Source organism: Festucalex cinctus, chromosome 15 (assembly GCF_051991245.1).
Source record: "Festucalex cinctus isolate MCC-2025b chromosome 15, RoL_Fcin_1.0, whole genome shotgun sequence".
Lineage (NCBI taxonomy): Eukaryota > Metazoa > Chordata > Actinopteri > Syngnathiformes > Syngnathidae > Festucalex > Festucalex cinctus.
The window spans coordinates 11,232,363-11,247,465 of NC_135425.1; the positions used below are offsets into that span (position 1 = coordinate 11,232,363).

Here is a 15,103-nt window from a genome sequence, read left to right on the forward strand (position 1 = left end):
CCTCCACACAAATCAACATCACACTCATTTTTTATAGTACAGTACATCTTTTAATTTTAACAGAATTTTATGAATTTTTATGAAATGACTGTATTAATGACTAAAAGATGCAGCCATATTTCTATTAGTTGAACATTTCTTTCCACTTTTATGTTAATGAGTATGAAAATTTAGAAAAAAAAAAATTGGACAATTTATTGTACATTTAGAACAGATATAAAATTTGCAATTAATCGTCGAAGTCATGTGATTAATTATGATCAACTCTAATCGCCTGACACCCGCAATTATTATTATTGTGCGTGCGTCGAGAGCATACTTAGTTTGCAGGTGTTGGTCGAGCAGCTGCCTCTGAAGCCGCCCGTTCGATTCCCTCTCCTCAGCCAGTTCCCGTTGAGAGTGACGCAGCTGAGCGTCCCTCCTGCCGGCCTCCTCTTCGGCCTCGTTCATCTGACGCTTCAGTGAGCGGATTCTCTGGGCCATCTGCATGACCAATCGCAGAGTCATTGGGAGTGCATCAGGGATCAACCCGAAGCCACTTTTCTCTTTGGAACCATATTGAACAGGACTTTAGATTTTACATTTAGGGTCAATGGTCCGGAGCAATGATGAACTATGGTTTCAGATTTTCATGCTTGTCAAGAACAATGTCATTTTTCGATGAACATTATGAGACTATGATATGTGTATGTGTGTCACCAGGTCTTTCTGCTCAGCAGCTATCCTGTGGTCTTCCTCCATCTGATCGGTCAGTTCATTGATCTTCCGCTCCAGTTTACCAATAGTGTTCGAAAGAACAGCTTTGTTCCTACACAGAACACAAATGGACACACATTTGATGCAATTCCTTTACAGAGAGAAAAAAAAAGAAAAAAAAAAGTCATTTGAGACAGCACCTCTCCTCAGTTCTCAGAACATTCTCCAGCTCTTTGACACGACTCTCCGTCTTGGAGATGACGTCCTCCAAAGGTTTGGCGCTCTCAAGCTCATCCATCTCCAGACGCAGTTCGCGATACTTCAGATAGACACACATAACTTTGGAGACGACTTGACTGAATGTCAGCGCTATAAGATTGTTTATTTTGATGATAAAGTAAGGCTGCCATCTCAAATGTGTTAATTTCATCAACGTAGAAAATAGGCTGTGTATAACATGCAAATCAATATAATATAATATAATATAATATAATATAATATAATATAATACAATATAAATAAATTATTAATTAATTAATTAATAATAATAATCAATAAATCAATAATTATTCATAATAATTAAATAAATAAATAAAATATAATTATTATTAGGGGTGTCAAAATTAGTATGTTAAAATTTTTAAAATGTTAAAAGTACCTTTAATGCCACTATTTTTTTAAATGCACGATTAAATGACCGCCCCTTACTTGGAAAGCCGACTGGGGGAATTCCAGTCGCAATGCAGCAATTTAGTAGTAATAAAATTAATCCTAATGCATATATTTGGGGTCAAGTTTTATGTTTTACGATTATAAAAATGTGCAAAATTTCACAAGTTATGTCATGTTAAAGATTAGATAGCTCTTAATATTAAAAGAAAAATGCACTGAGATGTCACCAACATCTTACAAATGCAATAATGCCATCTAGTGGCAGAAAAAGGACCAACGTCCTCACTCGTTTTTTACAGTACAGTACATCTTTTTAATTTTAATTCAATTTTATGATTTATTAAGAAATGACTGTATCAACGACTAAAAGATGCAGCCATATTTATCTTAGTTTAAATTTTTTTTCTTACTTTTATGTTAAAAAGACTATGAAAACTTAATATTTTATTGTACATTTAGAACAGACATAAAATCTGTGATTAATCGTGAGTTAACTATTGAAGTCATGCAATTAATTACGATTAAAATTTGTAATCACCTCACAACCATAAATATAATACATTATATGATATGATATGATATATTATATTATATTATATTATATTATAATATAATATAATATAATATAATATAATATAATATAATATAATATAATATAACATAATATAATATAATATAATATAATATAATATAATATAATGAGCAAATCACATACACGCATGTCACACCCACCTGTCTTTCAATGATAACCTTGTCAGTTTCCAGTTGGTCGTTGAGATCTTTCTCCTGAATGAGCTTCAGCTGCAGCTGCTCAGTCTTGATAGGAAACAAACGCGTATGAAAGAAAATTCACCAGATCAAATCAAAAATAAATAAATGGTGAATTCATTCCATGTGTGCAGTTTGCGTACCTGTTCGAGCGTTCTCTTTTGCTTGGCGGCCCATCTTTGCTCACTATCATGCAGCTCCTCCACATCACTCTCAAGGTCAATCATTTTCTCCTAAGAGCAAGAAATTAATTATGAGTGGGTATACATCGACACAACCTTTTGAAAGTAACAATTGGGTTCATGACATGACCTCATCGGCAGAGCACACGGAAGTGAAACAGTAATGACACAGATTCGGTCTGTTCAGAAATAGTGACATGATGAATTTGTGGGATTATGGAATTTGCACACTGATTGCTAAACAGGATTTACATAATTAATACCCCATTAACCCCAAACTGTTGGTATGCACGGCTGATTAATTCAAGTGGACATCTTCGTTTTTTGTCATTAGGTCACGCATATAAACACGTCGGGGAAGCAGCCTGATCTACTGCTGGAAATAGAAATTTTAGATTTAGTTTGAGAAAATCCTTTTAGGAAAAACATATTTATAAGAGGCACAGGATATGTTTTTGCTAGTGCATATTTAAACTTTTAAGTGTCATTTGTCAATGTATTTGCCAAAACATTAAATAGAATCATAAAATGCCACAGTGGTGAAAGTTCAATGAAAAGTTTTCAAATCTCAATATGAATGTTTCTATTTGATACTTTTCCAGTCAATTGGAGTCCAAAGTTTAAAGGAAACATGGTGAAGCATCATTTAGCTGTTATGCTGCACGTAATTGGAAAAACATGTATAAATGCTGTAATAAATAAATACATGAATAAATAAATCGCCATACCTATGATTAAGGTCAGGTAAAGATTTTTTAAAACATTCGTTTATGCAAAATTTTGTGCCTCCACTGTACATTATTTTTGTAATTTTAGAAAGCCAGGTTTTATTTCTTTACTTTGAAATGTCTGTAACTTTTGTTTGCAAGTGCTTTTAAATGCTGTACTTTTGTACATGTGAACGTGAAGCACATTATGTACCTTTGTTATGAAATGCACTATATAAAAAAGTGGCCTTGCTAATTTAGAATACAACTGCCATTGTGATATGGTGCAGTTTTAGACCACTGCCAAGTATACCAACCACAACCCAAAGTAAGCTTGCCCTGATCATGGTTGTGGGTGAACCAAAGCCTTTGAGCAAGTACAGTGTGCTCCTAGGACTGGTTGTCAGTCAATTGCAGGGTCATTATTATCGAAAATGGAATTGGTGACCTACTTGTACTAGATGTGAGCTTATTCTGGTATAAATAATGATCGAGCTGGTATGTATAATCGAGGACGAGTGTCTTGTTTTGTTGTGATTGATTTTTGTATACAGTATATGCAACATACATACAGTATTTGCCTTCATTTTGATAAGCAGAATGTACAAAGACAAAGTGCATAAATAACTGTGAGTCTGTCTTGTCCCTTTCCCCATTGGGGACACAGAAAGTTTTCTGAATGTAAATTCCGATCTGTATTCACTCCATCAAAGCAAATCCTATAAGGTGATCAGGAAACCTGAGCTTGCTTGAATTGTTTGGCCAGGTCCTCTTTGGCCTGGATGGTGGTCTGCAGCTCCATTTGGAGGTCGTCCACTGTCCTCTCTGCCTGCTTGCACTGCAGCTGGAGTCTCTCTCTCAGCTGGATCTCCTCCTCCAGCGTCTGCTCCTTGTCTATCAGCTTACCAGACACCTGCATCACGCGCGTATCATATTGTCACACAAACACAAATATGATTCTCCTTTTGTGCATGTCTAGCTTCTCATGAGGTCCAGACTCACGTCTCCCTGCAGCCTGACGACGAGCGCCTGAACTCTTTGCAGCTCCTGCTCCTTCTCCAGCAAAGATTCCTCCAACTCCTCCATCCTCAGTTGGGCATCCTGGCGCAATTTCTGCTGAAGATTCAACTCTGCTGCAGATTGCGAGGACATCTGCAGGGCGTCGGCCAGCTGCAGACACAAGTCACACATATCTGGATGCAACATGTGGGTACTTGTAGGTACTGTATGGTTGATGCCACTGTTTTTTTTTTTTAAATGTGAAAGACCTTTATTTCTGATGCAGATGATTTGCTTATGTGTCAAACTGCCACAGTATAGCGCCAACTACTGCAGAGGATGACTTCGGGACAGGGCTGGACTGGCCATCTGGCATACAGGGCAGATGCCCGGTGGACCGATGTCTTATGGGGCCGATGTGGTGCTATTCAATTATTATTTTTCTCCATCTTACCCCAAGAGACCAACCCACGATTTAGAGGGAGTAGCCAACTAATCAATTTACAATATAGAGAGCAAACTGAACCAATCAATATCAGTGGCGGAGCTAGATGGTAGCCAATGGTCGTCCGAAATTCGGCCCTGCTTCGGGATGGGCATCGTTATGATTTTAAAGAGATCATATTTTCATATTGATACTGCTTATCGATCTGGTGCCTTAAAAGTATTTTTATCGGTGCTATTAGGTTTTGAAAAAACTCAGCTCAGACTAAAAAAAGCACAATATTGTACTTTTGTACATAACATCAATGTTATTATTACTATTATTATTATTATTAAGTTTTATTATTTTTGTTACGTTAGTTGTTAATGCATGCACACATTGAGTTCCTCCACATATTGACTTGCTTTACAGGCACATTACGTTTCCCTTTCATCTGATCATTAGCATAGATTTTAAACATAGAAGGCCAAAACATCCATAATGAAAATTAAATTGCACTAAAAAAAACTAGCCACCAGAGGGTGCTAGAAATGCATAAATGGAAATCAGCCTGACTTTTTTTTTTTAACAGATATGTTGCATTTAAATATCGTGACCATGACGACGGCGATATTGTGGCAATTTTAATATCACGATATCACGCTTATTGTTACATCCCTATTACTTACTGTATATTAATAGCACGCGTATAGAAACAGTCTGGGCTTGTATTAACTTTATTTGTCATGTAGACAATGCAACACTCCCTTGTGGCTGTTTTACGATCAGGAACTATAAATGAGAAGAACAGGAAATTTCCATTAATTTCGTGCAAGTGTAAGGGAAATTGCTATATTGGGATATATATGCCTTTCTTTAACTTCACTTGCACTTCAAAATGTTTGCTTTGTTCTTGTTTACTGCAAAACTGATGTTTATGTTTATGTACAGCACTTTGTATACAGAAATACCTGTTCTTAAAGCACTTTATAAATAAAGTTGAGTTGAGTTGAGTTTAAAATGATCTGTCCTTTTTCTTTTTTTAGGGAAATGTTATGTATCAAAAGTAATAGTAGTATCAGACTTGATATCGGTGACTACACAAGAGTTGAGTACTTGCACCAGTATAGGTCTGAAAAAAAAAGTGGTATTGAACACCATCCCTACTTTAAATATTGTTGTACAGAAATCAACGATACACATATTTACACCCATTATTAAGTGCCCAATCAGATTAGAGTGTCATTTCCACAGTTTCTACACAGAATTGCTTGTGTGTTTGTGCATGCAGTTTCCAAAAAGTTGCGAGATGTTGAAAGCCAGCTGATTAAAAATGAAGAAAATGCTTTTGCTTGAGTGTTAAAGTGTGTTTGTGCACCTCCGTCTCCAGTCTGAGGACAGTGCTGTTGAGTTCAGACGTCTTCTTGCTTTTGCTGTCTTTGTCCACCTCCAGCTCCTCCAGCTGTCTCTCCGCCAGCCACAACTTCTCTGCTAGCGTCTGAGAGTGCAGCGTCTGCTTCTCAAGGCTGTCCTGCACGCGCGCACGCGACACTTCAACAGTTTTGAATCCATTCATGTAACGAGTTACAACATTCATATCAGCACAAAAGTGTGCTTTTGTTTGCGCGTACCTCAGCATCCTGGATCTTGTTTTTAAGGGACTGTTGTAGGAAGCCGAAGGCGTATTCCTGCGTGTTGGCCTCCACCATCATGTCCCGGGCCCGCTTGACCTCGATCTGCACAAATTAAAGTCAGTCAGTCACCACAGTCGTGCGTCGATCCGCAGATCCGTTTCTTACCTCCATCTCTCGCTGCTTCTCCACCACAACCTGATGGGTTCGCTCCATCTCAATCATTTGCTCTCGCATTCGCTTCATTTCGTTGGACAGCTGAGTGTTGGTCCTCAGCAGGTCTTCGTTGTTCACCAGCAGGCCCCGCATTTCAAACCTGCGTGCAAAGGACGAGTATACACAGCCTTCTTTACGTTCTCTTTCATTGTATTTACAACTGTATTGTGCACAGTTACTATAAAACTCATTAAAAGAAACAAACACTACGTTGGATAAGAATTAGCTTGAAGAGATCACCTGATCTGGTTCCTCTCTTTCTCCATCTCGACACTCTCGGCCTCTAGGAACTGGTTACGCTGGAGAGTAACATGAGGCGTGAAACAACAGCAACATTTATTTAGTTAGCCATTTGTAGGAATAATTGTAAATAATAAGTTATACATTTACTGCAATGAAGAACTGCTTATCCTTGCAATAAAGAATGTATTGCTCTGTTCCCAGTCACAATCACATAGCCTGGCTATTTTAAAGATCACTCAAAAGCTGAAGAACCACAACATCTAACGCAGCAGAATGGTTCGAGCCAGTCTGCTGAGGTCACCTGTTTTCTGTTCAGAAATGATTATAAACTTGACCACACATGTATTCAGTAATCTTCCACTCACATGCACAAGACATAGACAAACAAGTACGCTGTGTTCCAACTATGCCTTGCATTTTTAGGGTTAGAACACCCATGTAATTAGGGGCGTGGAAAGGGTGTGGAAAACCAAATAAATAGAGAGGGTGAGGAGAAGAATCTTCAGAGAGTGCAGGAGTGAATTGTATCAATCAGTTCCTCTCTTCTCTCCTCGTGAGCCTTGAATTGAGTGTCTTCTCTCCTTTATGTGTCGTGTTTAATAGATGTTAAACAGGTAACCCTGACCCCGGGTTTTCACCGGATGCGGTTGCGGTGCGGTTGCGGTGCGGTCCGGCGACGCAAGCAATTAGATTCCATTCATTCGAATGGTGCAGTTTACACCGCTTGCGGGTGCGTTGCGTGTCGACTGCGGAAGGCCTGCGGCGTGCCGCAAGCCTTCCGCAAGGATAGACCTATTTTCTATTTTTGCCGGACGCCGCATCGGTCGGCCTCCGGCAAATGGCAAGCTAGCACAAAACACATCGAGCGGGACAGGAAGACCGAGGCAGTTTCAAAATAAATTTCCGGTTACCTTTCAGAATAAAACACTCGCCAGCTCCTATTTCGCAAGTTTTTCAGCAAAACGTGACGTGGGCGTCGCCGGGCCATGTGCTCATTCACGGTTTAGACACCAGCGAACATGGACGAGGAGAGGTTTATATTGGAGGTGGAAAACCACAAAATAATATATGACACGGCACATCCTTTTTATAAGGACTGTAATGTATTGTGAGTTTGATGTTCGCGATTGCTTGTTGTGCCCGTCTCGCTTGCCGTACTGAGCGGCAGCCGGACGGGGAAGACAGAAATAAAGAGTGGACCCGCACTGACCCGACTCTCGTTATTAATATACTTTACAAGGACAACCAAAAAAAGGATGCTGCATGGAATCTCATAGCAGAAGAAGAAGAAAAGGTTAAATCAAAAGAAGTCCACCTCTCTTTCTGCTTCTCTGTTGAGCACAGACTTTCTGTATGTTTGTCGTTGTGAAATGCCACATGATCGCGCGCGCGCGGTCCCGCGAGACACGTTGGGAAGTGGGCGGCGACGGAGCTGCCGGACCGCAGCTGTGCGGAGCCGGTGTGGATTGACAAAAAAATTGACCCGTCCGGAGCACGCAGTCAAGACGCACCGCACCGCAACCGCACCGCAACCGCATCCGGTGAAAACCCGGGGTGACACCACTGTATGATAAAGTTATGCGCGAAAAATTAAAAACTGAGAGGTGATTTGCAATATTTTGGATACCTGTGGTGCAAAATATTAGTGATAGACCGATTATTGTCTGAGATTATCTGTGCCCATATTTGGCATTTTGACAAATATGTGCATCGGCCTTTTTATGAATCTGAAAGCCGATGAAGCTGGTATGTCACTGAGCGGTGAATGCTTGCCAATGTAGTGAATTTAAGGTTTTCATCAGAATTTGTAAGACGTTCACAGACAGTTCTTACTTGTCACAAAGACAATGCAAACATTTTCAGACAATTTTTCACTGTCTGTGAAGATCTTTTAAAACCTTTTATGAATTAGCTACATTCATCGCTCAGTGAGATACAGTGAACTTTTCATTTATGGATCTACTGTACTTACATTTCCAATTTATAAAAAATATGCTGACACTGGAAACTCCCTACATTTTTTATTTTTAAGAATAAAAAAAAATCAATAAATTAACAAATTACGTTGCAATTTTGGAAAAAACGATTTACAGTCGAAAACTAGAGAGCTATACTTGCTTAGTTGTTTGCAGATGGACCTGGAAGCTGCCTGCAATTTTTGTTATAATTTTTCAACAAAGCTGTCAATTCTTTATATGTTTAAAATGAAAAGAAAAAGTTTTTTTTTGTTGCTAATATTTTCACTTTTACTGCAAATGAATACAGGCTTGGTTATCGGTCTCCTTTTGGTATCCGTATCAGCATTGGGGGTGAAAAAAACAACAAGAACAACATACCAGACTATCACTACAAAATATCACTTCAGTATGATGCAGTACATTTCAATACCAATGCAAAAATGCTCGTAACCATTCTGATTATTTGCAAAATGTATATTCTGATTGAGGGGCCCACCTTCTGACAGTTGTCCAACTGTTTGGTCAATTCCTCAATAAAGTCTTTCCTATTGAGGCCTCCCAGAGTGGAAGAGCGCATGCTGTAGTGGGTTGAGATCACCTACAGCAAAGGAGATGCAACATAAATCCACATGACAGGAAAGGAAAGGAAATGTCAGGCAGAATGTCAGAATGTTTGTTTGGAAGCTTACAGGGTTGGGTACATCGTTCCTCCTCTTCAACAGAGAATCTAAGGCCGAGTATCGCGTGCGAGGAGGAATGAGGCCGGACCCGCCCATTGGCACAGGACTGTTGCTGCGGCTGTTGAAGGTGTGCAGGTTCAACTCTGATGTGGCAGGAGAAATTCCACTCTGGATGAAGATGTAAGTGACATTCAGTCATGTTAAGCACAGTGTAATAGCTTTTTAAAGTATTCTTTTTTCTATTGTTAAAATAATGTGTTTCAAGCAAATATGTTACAAACCTTATACATATAATCAGCAGATGCATTCATGCTGTAGGGACTGTTGAACACTCGAGGGCTTTCAACATACATTGTCTGTTAAAAAAAAAAAAAAAAAAAAAAGCATACACAGTTGTTATATTGCAATTATTTGACTCTTTACCTAGAAAAAAATATGTATCCATTGCCTTACATATTCCTTCTAAAGTGGAAGAAAATGGATAAATTGAAACAGCCAGATGGTACATGAAATTTGTATTTTGCCCAACAGATGGCGCTGTTTAACAACAGGTAACGTGCATCTGTTCTCAATTGGGAAAAAAAAAAAAAAAAAAAAAAAAAAAAAAAGAGCATCAGACATCCATCCATCCATTTTGTATAGCGATTGTCTTCTTTGGGGTCGCCCCCAGCTGACTTGAGCGGTGGTATGCACCTTATGCCAATCCCCAGTCAGTTGCATATAAATAAAAATGATTTGACTTGACTTGAATTGACTTGACACATACGGACAAACAACCACACACTCACATTCTCACATGCATGTGGGCAATTCTGGAGTCTCGATTAAAAACCCCCAAAACAAAATAAAAAAACAACAACACGCTAACTGGGATTAGAATGTACCATAAGGTTATTATAATTAATGAAAATGATCAAAATAACCAAAACTAGAACTGAAAAAAAAATCGTTAAGAAAAACAAACTGAAAGTAAATCTTATGTTACTAGCTAACAAAAACGAAGTATAATTAATCATACAGAAAATTTCCTTCACTTTTGTTTTTGTCCATTAATACCTTACATAATCTTTCAGGGTTCATTTTTTACCTTCTTAAAAAAAGCAAACAAACAAACAAAAAAATAAATATATAAAAACTTGCACAACAAATACTCTATATATTAGGGGAGAAAATGAGAATTATACTAATTGAAACAAAATTAAAACAAAGCTTTTTCGAAAAAATAAAAACTAATACAAACTAAAAAAATCCTGCTCCAATAAATAGTGAAAACTATGTGAATTTCAAAAGCAATAGTCGAAATGAAAATGAAATAAAAAGTATAATGAAAAATCCAAAATGAACGCTGATACAGGACCTTTCCGCTGCACTGAAAAAAAAAAGAAAAATAAATAAATGGTGTAAAAATAAATGGTGTATTGAATTTATTCAATTTTATTTTGGAAAGTAGTTACACAAAATAAAACCATCTGGATCCCGATAAATGTTTAAGTAGATACATTTAGTACATCTACTTAAAAATTGTAAAAAATACTAATAAAAGTAAAATCATTTGAATCCAGATCCATATATTAAAGTTCGAGTTATAAATTATATCTGGGTCCAGATTATTTTATGTATAACCATTTGATGAAATAAAATTGAGTAAATTCAACAAACCATTATTTCGGTGTGTGAAAAAAACGTCATGCATCAATAAAGGCAAAAAAAAAAAATTGCCGCGTCAATGCCCCACACCCCCTTCCCCATAAATGCTCTCCCTTGTGCAAGTCACACAAGCATACTCTCCAAAACACACACACAGACACACAAAGGAAGGGCCACTCATTAGCCCCACCCACCCGATCAGTTTCTAAGTCCCGCGAGGCGACTGACTCCATGGACCCTTGGAAGTTGTTGAGCCCCGGCCGAGCGGTCTCCCACCGGGACAGCCTGGGGCCGTTCTCCCCCAGTGACCCTCCGCCTCCCGGACCATCTGCATCCTTGCCACTCAAGCCGTTGCTCTTCAGATCGTTGTCGAGGAACAGCTGATATTTGGGGCTGGGTGGCACGGCTCGAGGGGTGGAGGGCTCCTCCTCGGAAAGGCTGTCCGACTGCTTGTTTGATTCGCTTTCAGGCTCCTGAAAGCAAGACAGGAATCGTTTTGGTTATCATATGACCACAGGAAGGTTTTATCATAGAAGGGTGATTTTAGTTTTTGGATTTTTTTTTTTTAGATTTTTGTTATGGTGCGGAATGCTTGAATCAGTTATTCTTTAACACGGAGACGCTGAAAACAGCAGTATTGCTTTTACAAGTACAATACATGGACTGATGATACACTACTCACAAATGGATATTCAAGAGTTGAAACAAAATTTAAGAATGCACCTAAAATGCACTATAAATCATTCCAAGGATTCAAATGGGATTTTCTCACAGAAGTGGCCATTAAGTTTCCATTCGGAAGTTTGTGCGCTGTGCACACTCCCTTCCCACGTCGATGAAAGACATCGCCAAGCCCTCCCATAGGATTAGATGTCATCCTTCCTCCACAACTAATTCAATTTCACTTCTTCCAATTTTAATCCAAATTCAATTCAACATCCTGTGGGGCGGAGTCAGTTCAAATTATTTGAATTTTGCACAGCCCTGACAGAAGTAGATGTCCTTAGAAGTAAAAAAAATAAAATAAAAAAAATAGCAAAACAAAACAGTGATTTTGAGCAGAGAACAGCAAAAATTTAGAGAAATTCAAATTATGTTCACTTGTATAAGTTATCGTGCATTTTATGTTCATCCTAAAATTTGACTCGAAAGCCCAATATCCCTAACATTTTGTGAGTAGCACATATTTGAAATTTTATTTTAAAGCACACCCAAATACAGAAAGGTACAAGTAAAAAGATAAACGGAGCTGCAACTTATGTCATTTGAACACAAAGGAATCGTGACTTAATATGGCTTTCGGGCTTTTGGACCTTTTTTCCCTCTCAAACATAACCTTTTTAACATTTATTTTATTTTATGATGTTTTTGGCATCTTCCACCAAGACCGATGTGAATCTGAGTCTGAATGGGAATGTAAATAATTTCCATGACAATTTAAATGGAAAATTTGCCTTGAAGCCAAAATAAGTCGCTGCTTTGCCACGAACATTGACAGGAACTTCAAATGACAAAGTCCATTTTACCACATCAGCAGTAAAATGGTCATTTGGGGATAATCTAATATGAAAAACAAATCTACAGGAAGGACAGGGGTGAGGAAAGAAAGACTTTAAAGCTATTTGATCAGTTTGATTATTGAGGACATGCTCCCACTTGTTTACATCCTTTTTATTTTTTTTTCATTTTTTTTCGTGCATTTCAAAAACATGCAGTGCCATGCTGTCATTTTGTCTTCATGCAGCTATTCCCATGCAGGATTATTATTTCTTTGCTTACCGATCCCATGCCAGAGTCCGCCACCGAATCGCTACCAGAGTCTGCTGTTTTGTTTGAATCTGTCCTCTGACTGCTGCCCCCTACTGGACAATCAACACTTGCAGTTATCTGGCTAATTCCAGCGTCTGTCTGAGCAGATCCAGCGGCTCGCTGAATTTCCTCCTTGAGCGGAGGCGTCACAGAGATGCTTGGAAGCGGACTGTTGTATCGACTTACGAGAGCCGGACTCAACTTGGACTTAGGAGACGGGATTGTCTCACAGGAAGTGAACTTTTGAGCTCTTCCTGCTCCTGAATAAAGACCCGGAGTAGACCCGAGATACAAGTCACGCTCTGGACCAGAGAATTTACTGATAAGGTCTTTGACGCTGCCGCCTCGCTGGAGGTTTGAGAGGCCTGCTTTCCTCTGACTGGCTCTCCAATTCTGCTCGGCTTCTTCTTTGTTGGCTGTCTGCTGTTGGCTAAGTGGCGATTGGGAGGAAGGAGACTCAGGTGTATGCTGAAAGAGGCGAACACAATAACAACCCGCCAAAATCATGTTAAGGAGGCGTAGCAGACACACTGCACAGCATTTCAAGTGCAGGCCACAACAGGCAGACAGTTTTTAATAGGGGTGCTCGAAACCACATTTATTAGACTTTCTTAGACTTGACTTTATTGATCCCTTTGGGATGCCTCCCTCTGGGAAATTTGTATTTATTATTATTATTATTATTATTATTATTATTATGAAGACTCTTGAGTAGTCACTAATACCAATACCAAATACCAATACCATAAGAACAATGAAATGAATGACAGATAACTCTTTGACAGTAAAAGCGTTTAGTAAAATTATGATCTTTGCCGGCATAAATGTTAAATGACATCAACAACTTTTTTTTTTTTTTTTTTTTTAAATCAATGGCCTGTGCAACGTCTAAGTGCAGCGCTGCCGGGTCAATGAGTTGTGAAATCAAAAACACCCACTAACTATGGCCAGCAGATGGCAGCTTTGTGTCTCTTTTCAATGGGCGGCTGGTATGTGGAATTCCAATGAAACATGACGGAATCTGATGAACTCTAATGAAACGTTTTCAAGGATGACGTGAATGATCAAAGCCTTTGTCACATTAAACCTAATTCACAGAGCGTCACTAAACAAAAAATATTAGTGTCAAAGTGACTGTGGTGGAGAAAATCTTTTACAAAAAACTTGCCTTCTCTTCATCGCTTCAATTTTCGCTCAATGTCACTCAAATGACCAATTTTCAAATTTAATCTTTCTTTTGATAGGTTCCATGTTTTATAGCAATATTCTGTGGGCCTTTTAAAATCAGTCAAGATCCAGTAAAACAGAGTGAATGGGATTGTTTCTGTGAAAATGGCTATATATTACCTTTACAGCTAATATAGTTGGTTCCTGAAAAAAATCCATTCCTTATGAGAAAAGTTTATTCTTAATTTGATCAGATCAGTTATCAACCAACATCCAGCAATATTTCAAATACATATAATTCCCTAAGAGAAAATGTAGTAAAAAAATAGTCGTGACGGAATGCACTGTGCTTGCACACTATTGAGAATAAAAAGAAAAACTTAACGGCCATTACCGAGTTTCTAAACCGGGACCTCTATCCCTATCCCCTTTATCTCTACCTTTGTTTGTTTGAAAAATACACAATATTCATGATGACACGGAGTGTGTGTGTGTGTGTTCTAATCCTGACATAAATCCCTCTTGAGAAACTGCAACATCTGTTCGCTCATCTAAAAAACATCTCCCAGCGAAACAAACACCAGGCTGTCTCTCACGGAAAAAATAATTAGATAAAAGAGGTAGACTCCAAAGTCCACTTAACTTAATAACTCAAAAGAGAGAAGAAGAAATGAAAATGGCAACATTTGTCACTGTTTTTCGACTAACCACTTGACTAAATCCAACTTTAATTAACAATCATGACAACGAGGCCAATGCCACTTAGAGAAATGAAGTGGCACTATTCCAAAGGTTTAAAGCATCGTGTGGCCTTAATCCAGGGACTCGCCTGCGCGCCTCCCCGTGGGACGGCGGGTCGAGGCCGGGATGGGAGCGGAGGCGAGCCCTGGGAGGACGGGAGCTGGGGGCAAAGGCTATCTGGGCTTTTGGGATAACCGCCCATCACGACAGTATTAACATGTTTACAGGATGGAATAGGATTAACTTGAAGCTGATTATTTTAATGTTATTTTCACCCTGTGAACCGAGGACTCATTTTGACATGGAAATGGATATCACGTTTGTTTCTGCGGGTGGCCCCTTTGAGAACACGTGTTTTTAAGATGCACGTTTACGTTCATGACAACGAGATGGCTCATAATCCTTCAGGGTTTTTGCAGTTACCCGCAAATCTAATTCAATGTGTTTGTAATTATGTTTTTTTAATACACCTTAAAATGTCAACATCGTACTGCATATGCGCACACGCACGCACGCACACACAGGAATATGCATATACAGTTTATATATTAGGGCTGTCAATT

At 38.7% G+C, this 15,103-nt stretch overlaps 1 protein-coding gene across 5 annotated transcripts in view; it reads right to left on the reverse strand.

The window, feature by feature from the left end:
- Positions 1-15,103, reverse strand: part of LOC144002483 (uncharacterized) — a 54,189-nt gene that overhangs the window by 3,545 nt on the left and 35,541 nt on the right. For 4 of the 5 annotated variants that reach the window (XM_077497769.1, XM_077497766.1, XM_077497765.1 and 1 more), the window contains 16 exons: positions 12,603-13,100; positions 11,018-11,296; positions 9,458-9,532; positions 9,186-9,344; positions 8,993-9,094; positions 6,536-6,594; positions 6,248-6,395; positions 6,080-6,184; positions 5,827-5,979; positions 4,028-4,195; positions 3,765-3,938; positions 2,280-2,369; positions 2,101-2,184; positions 897-1,015; positions 700-808; positions 320-483 (listed from right to left, as the gene is read on the reverse strand). In XM_077497769.1, the coding sequence (XP_077353895.1) occupies positions 320-483; positions 700-808; positions 897-1,015; positions 2,101-2,184; positions 2,280-2,369; positions 3,765-3,938; positions 4,028-4,195; positions 5,827-5,979; positions 6,080-6,184; positions 6,248-6,395; positions 6,536-6,594; positions 8,993-9,094; positions 9,186-9,344; positions 9,458-9,532; positions 11,018-11,296; positions 12,603-13,100 (2,486 nt within the window). The remainder of the gene's footprint in view (positions 1-319; positions 484-699; positions 809-896; positions 1,016-2,100; positions 2,185-2,279; positions 2,370-3,764; positions 3,939-4,027; positions 4,196-5,826; positions 5,980-6,079; positions 6,185-6,247; positions 6,396-6,535; positions 6,595-8,992; positions 9,095-9,185; positions 9,345-9,457; positions 9,533-11,017; positions 11,297-12,602; positions 13,101-15,103) is intronic. The other variant, XM_077497768.1, reaches the window with a different exon arrangement.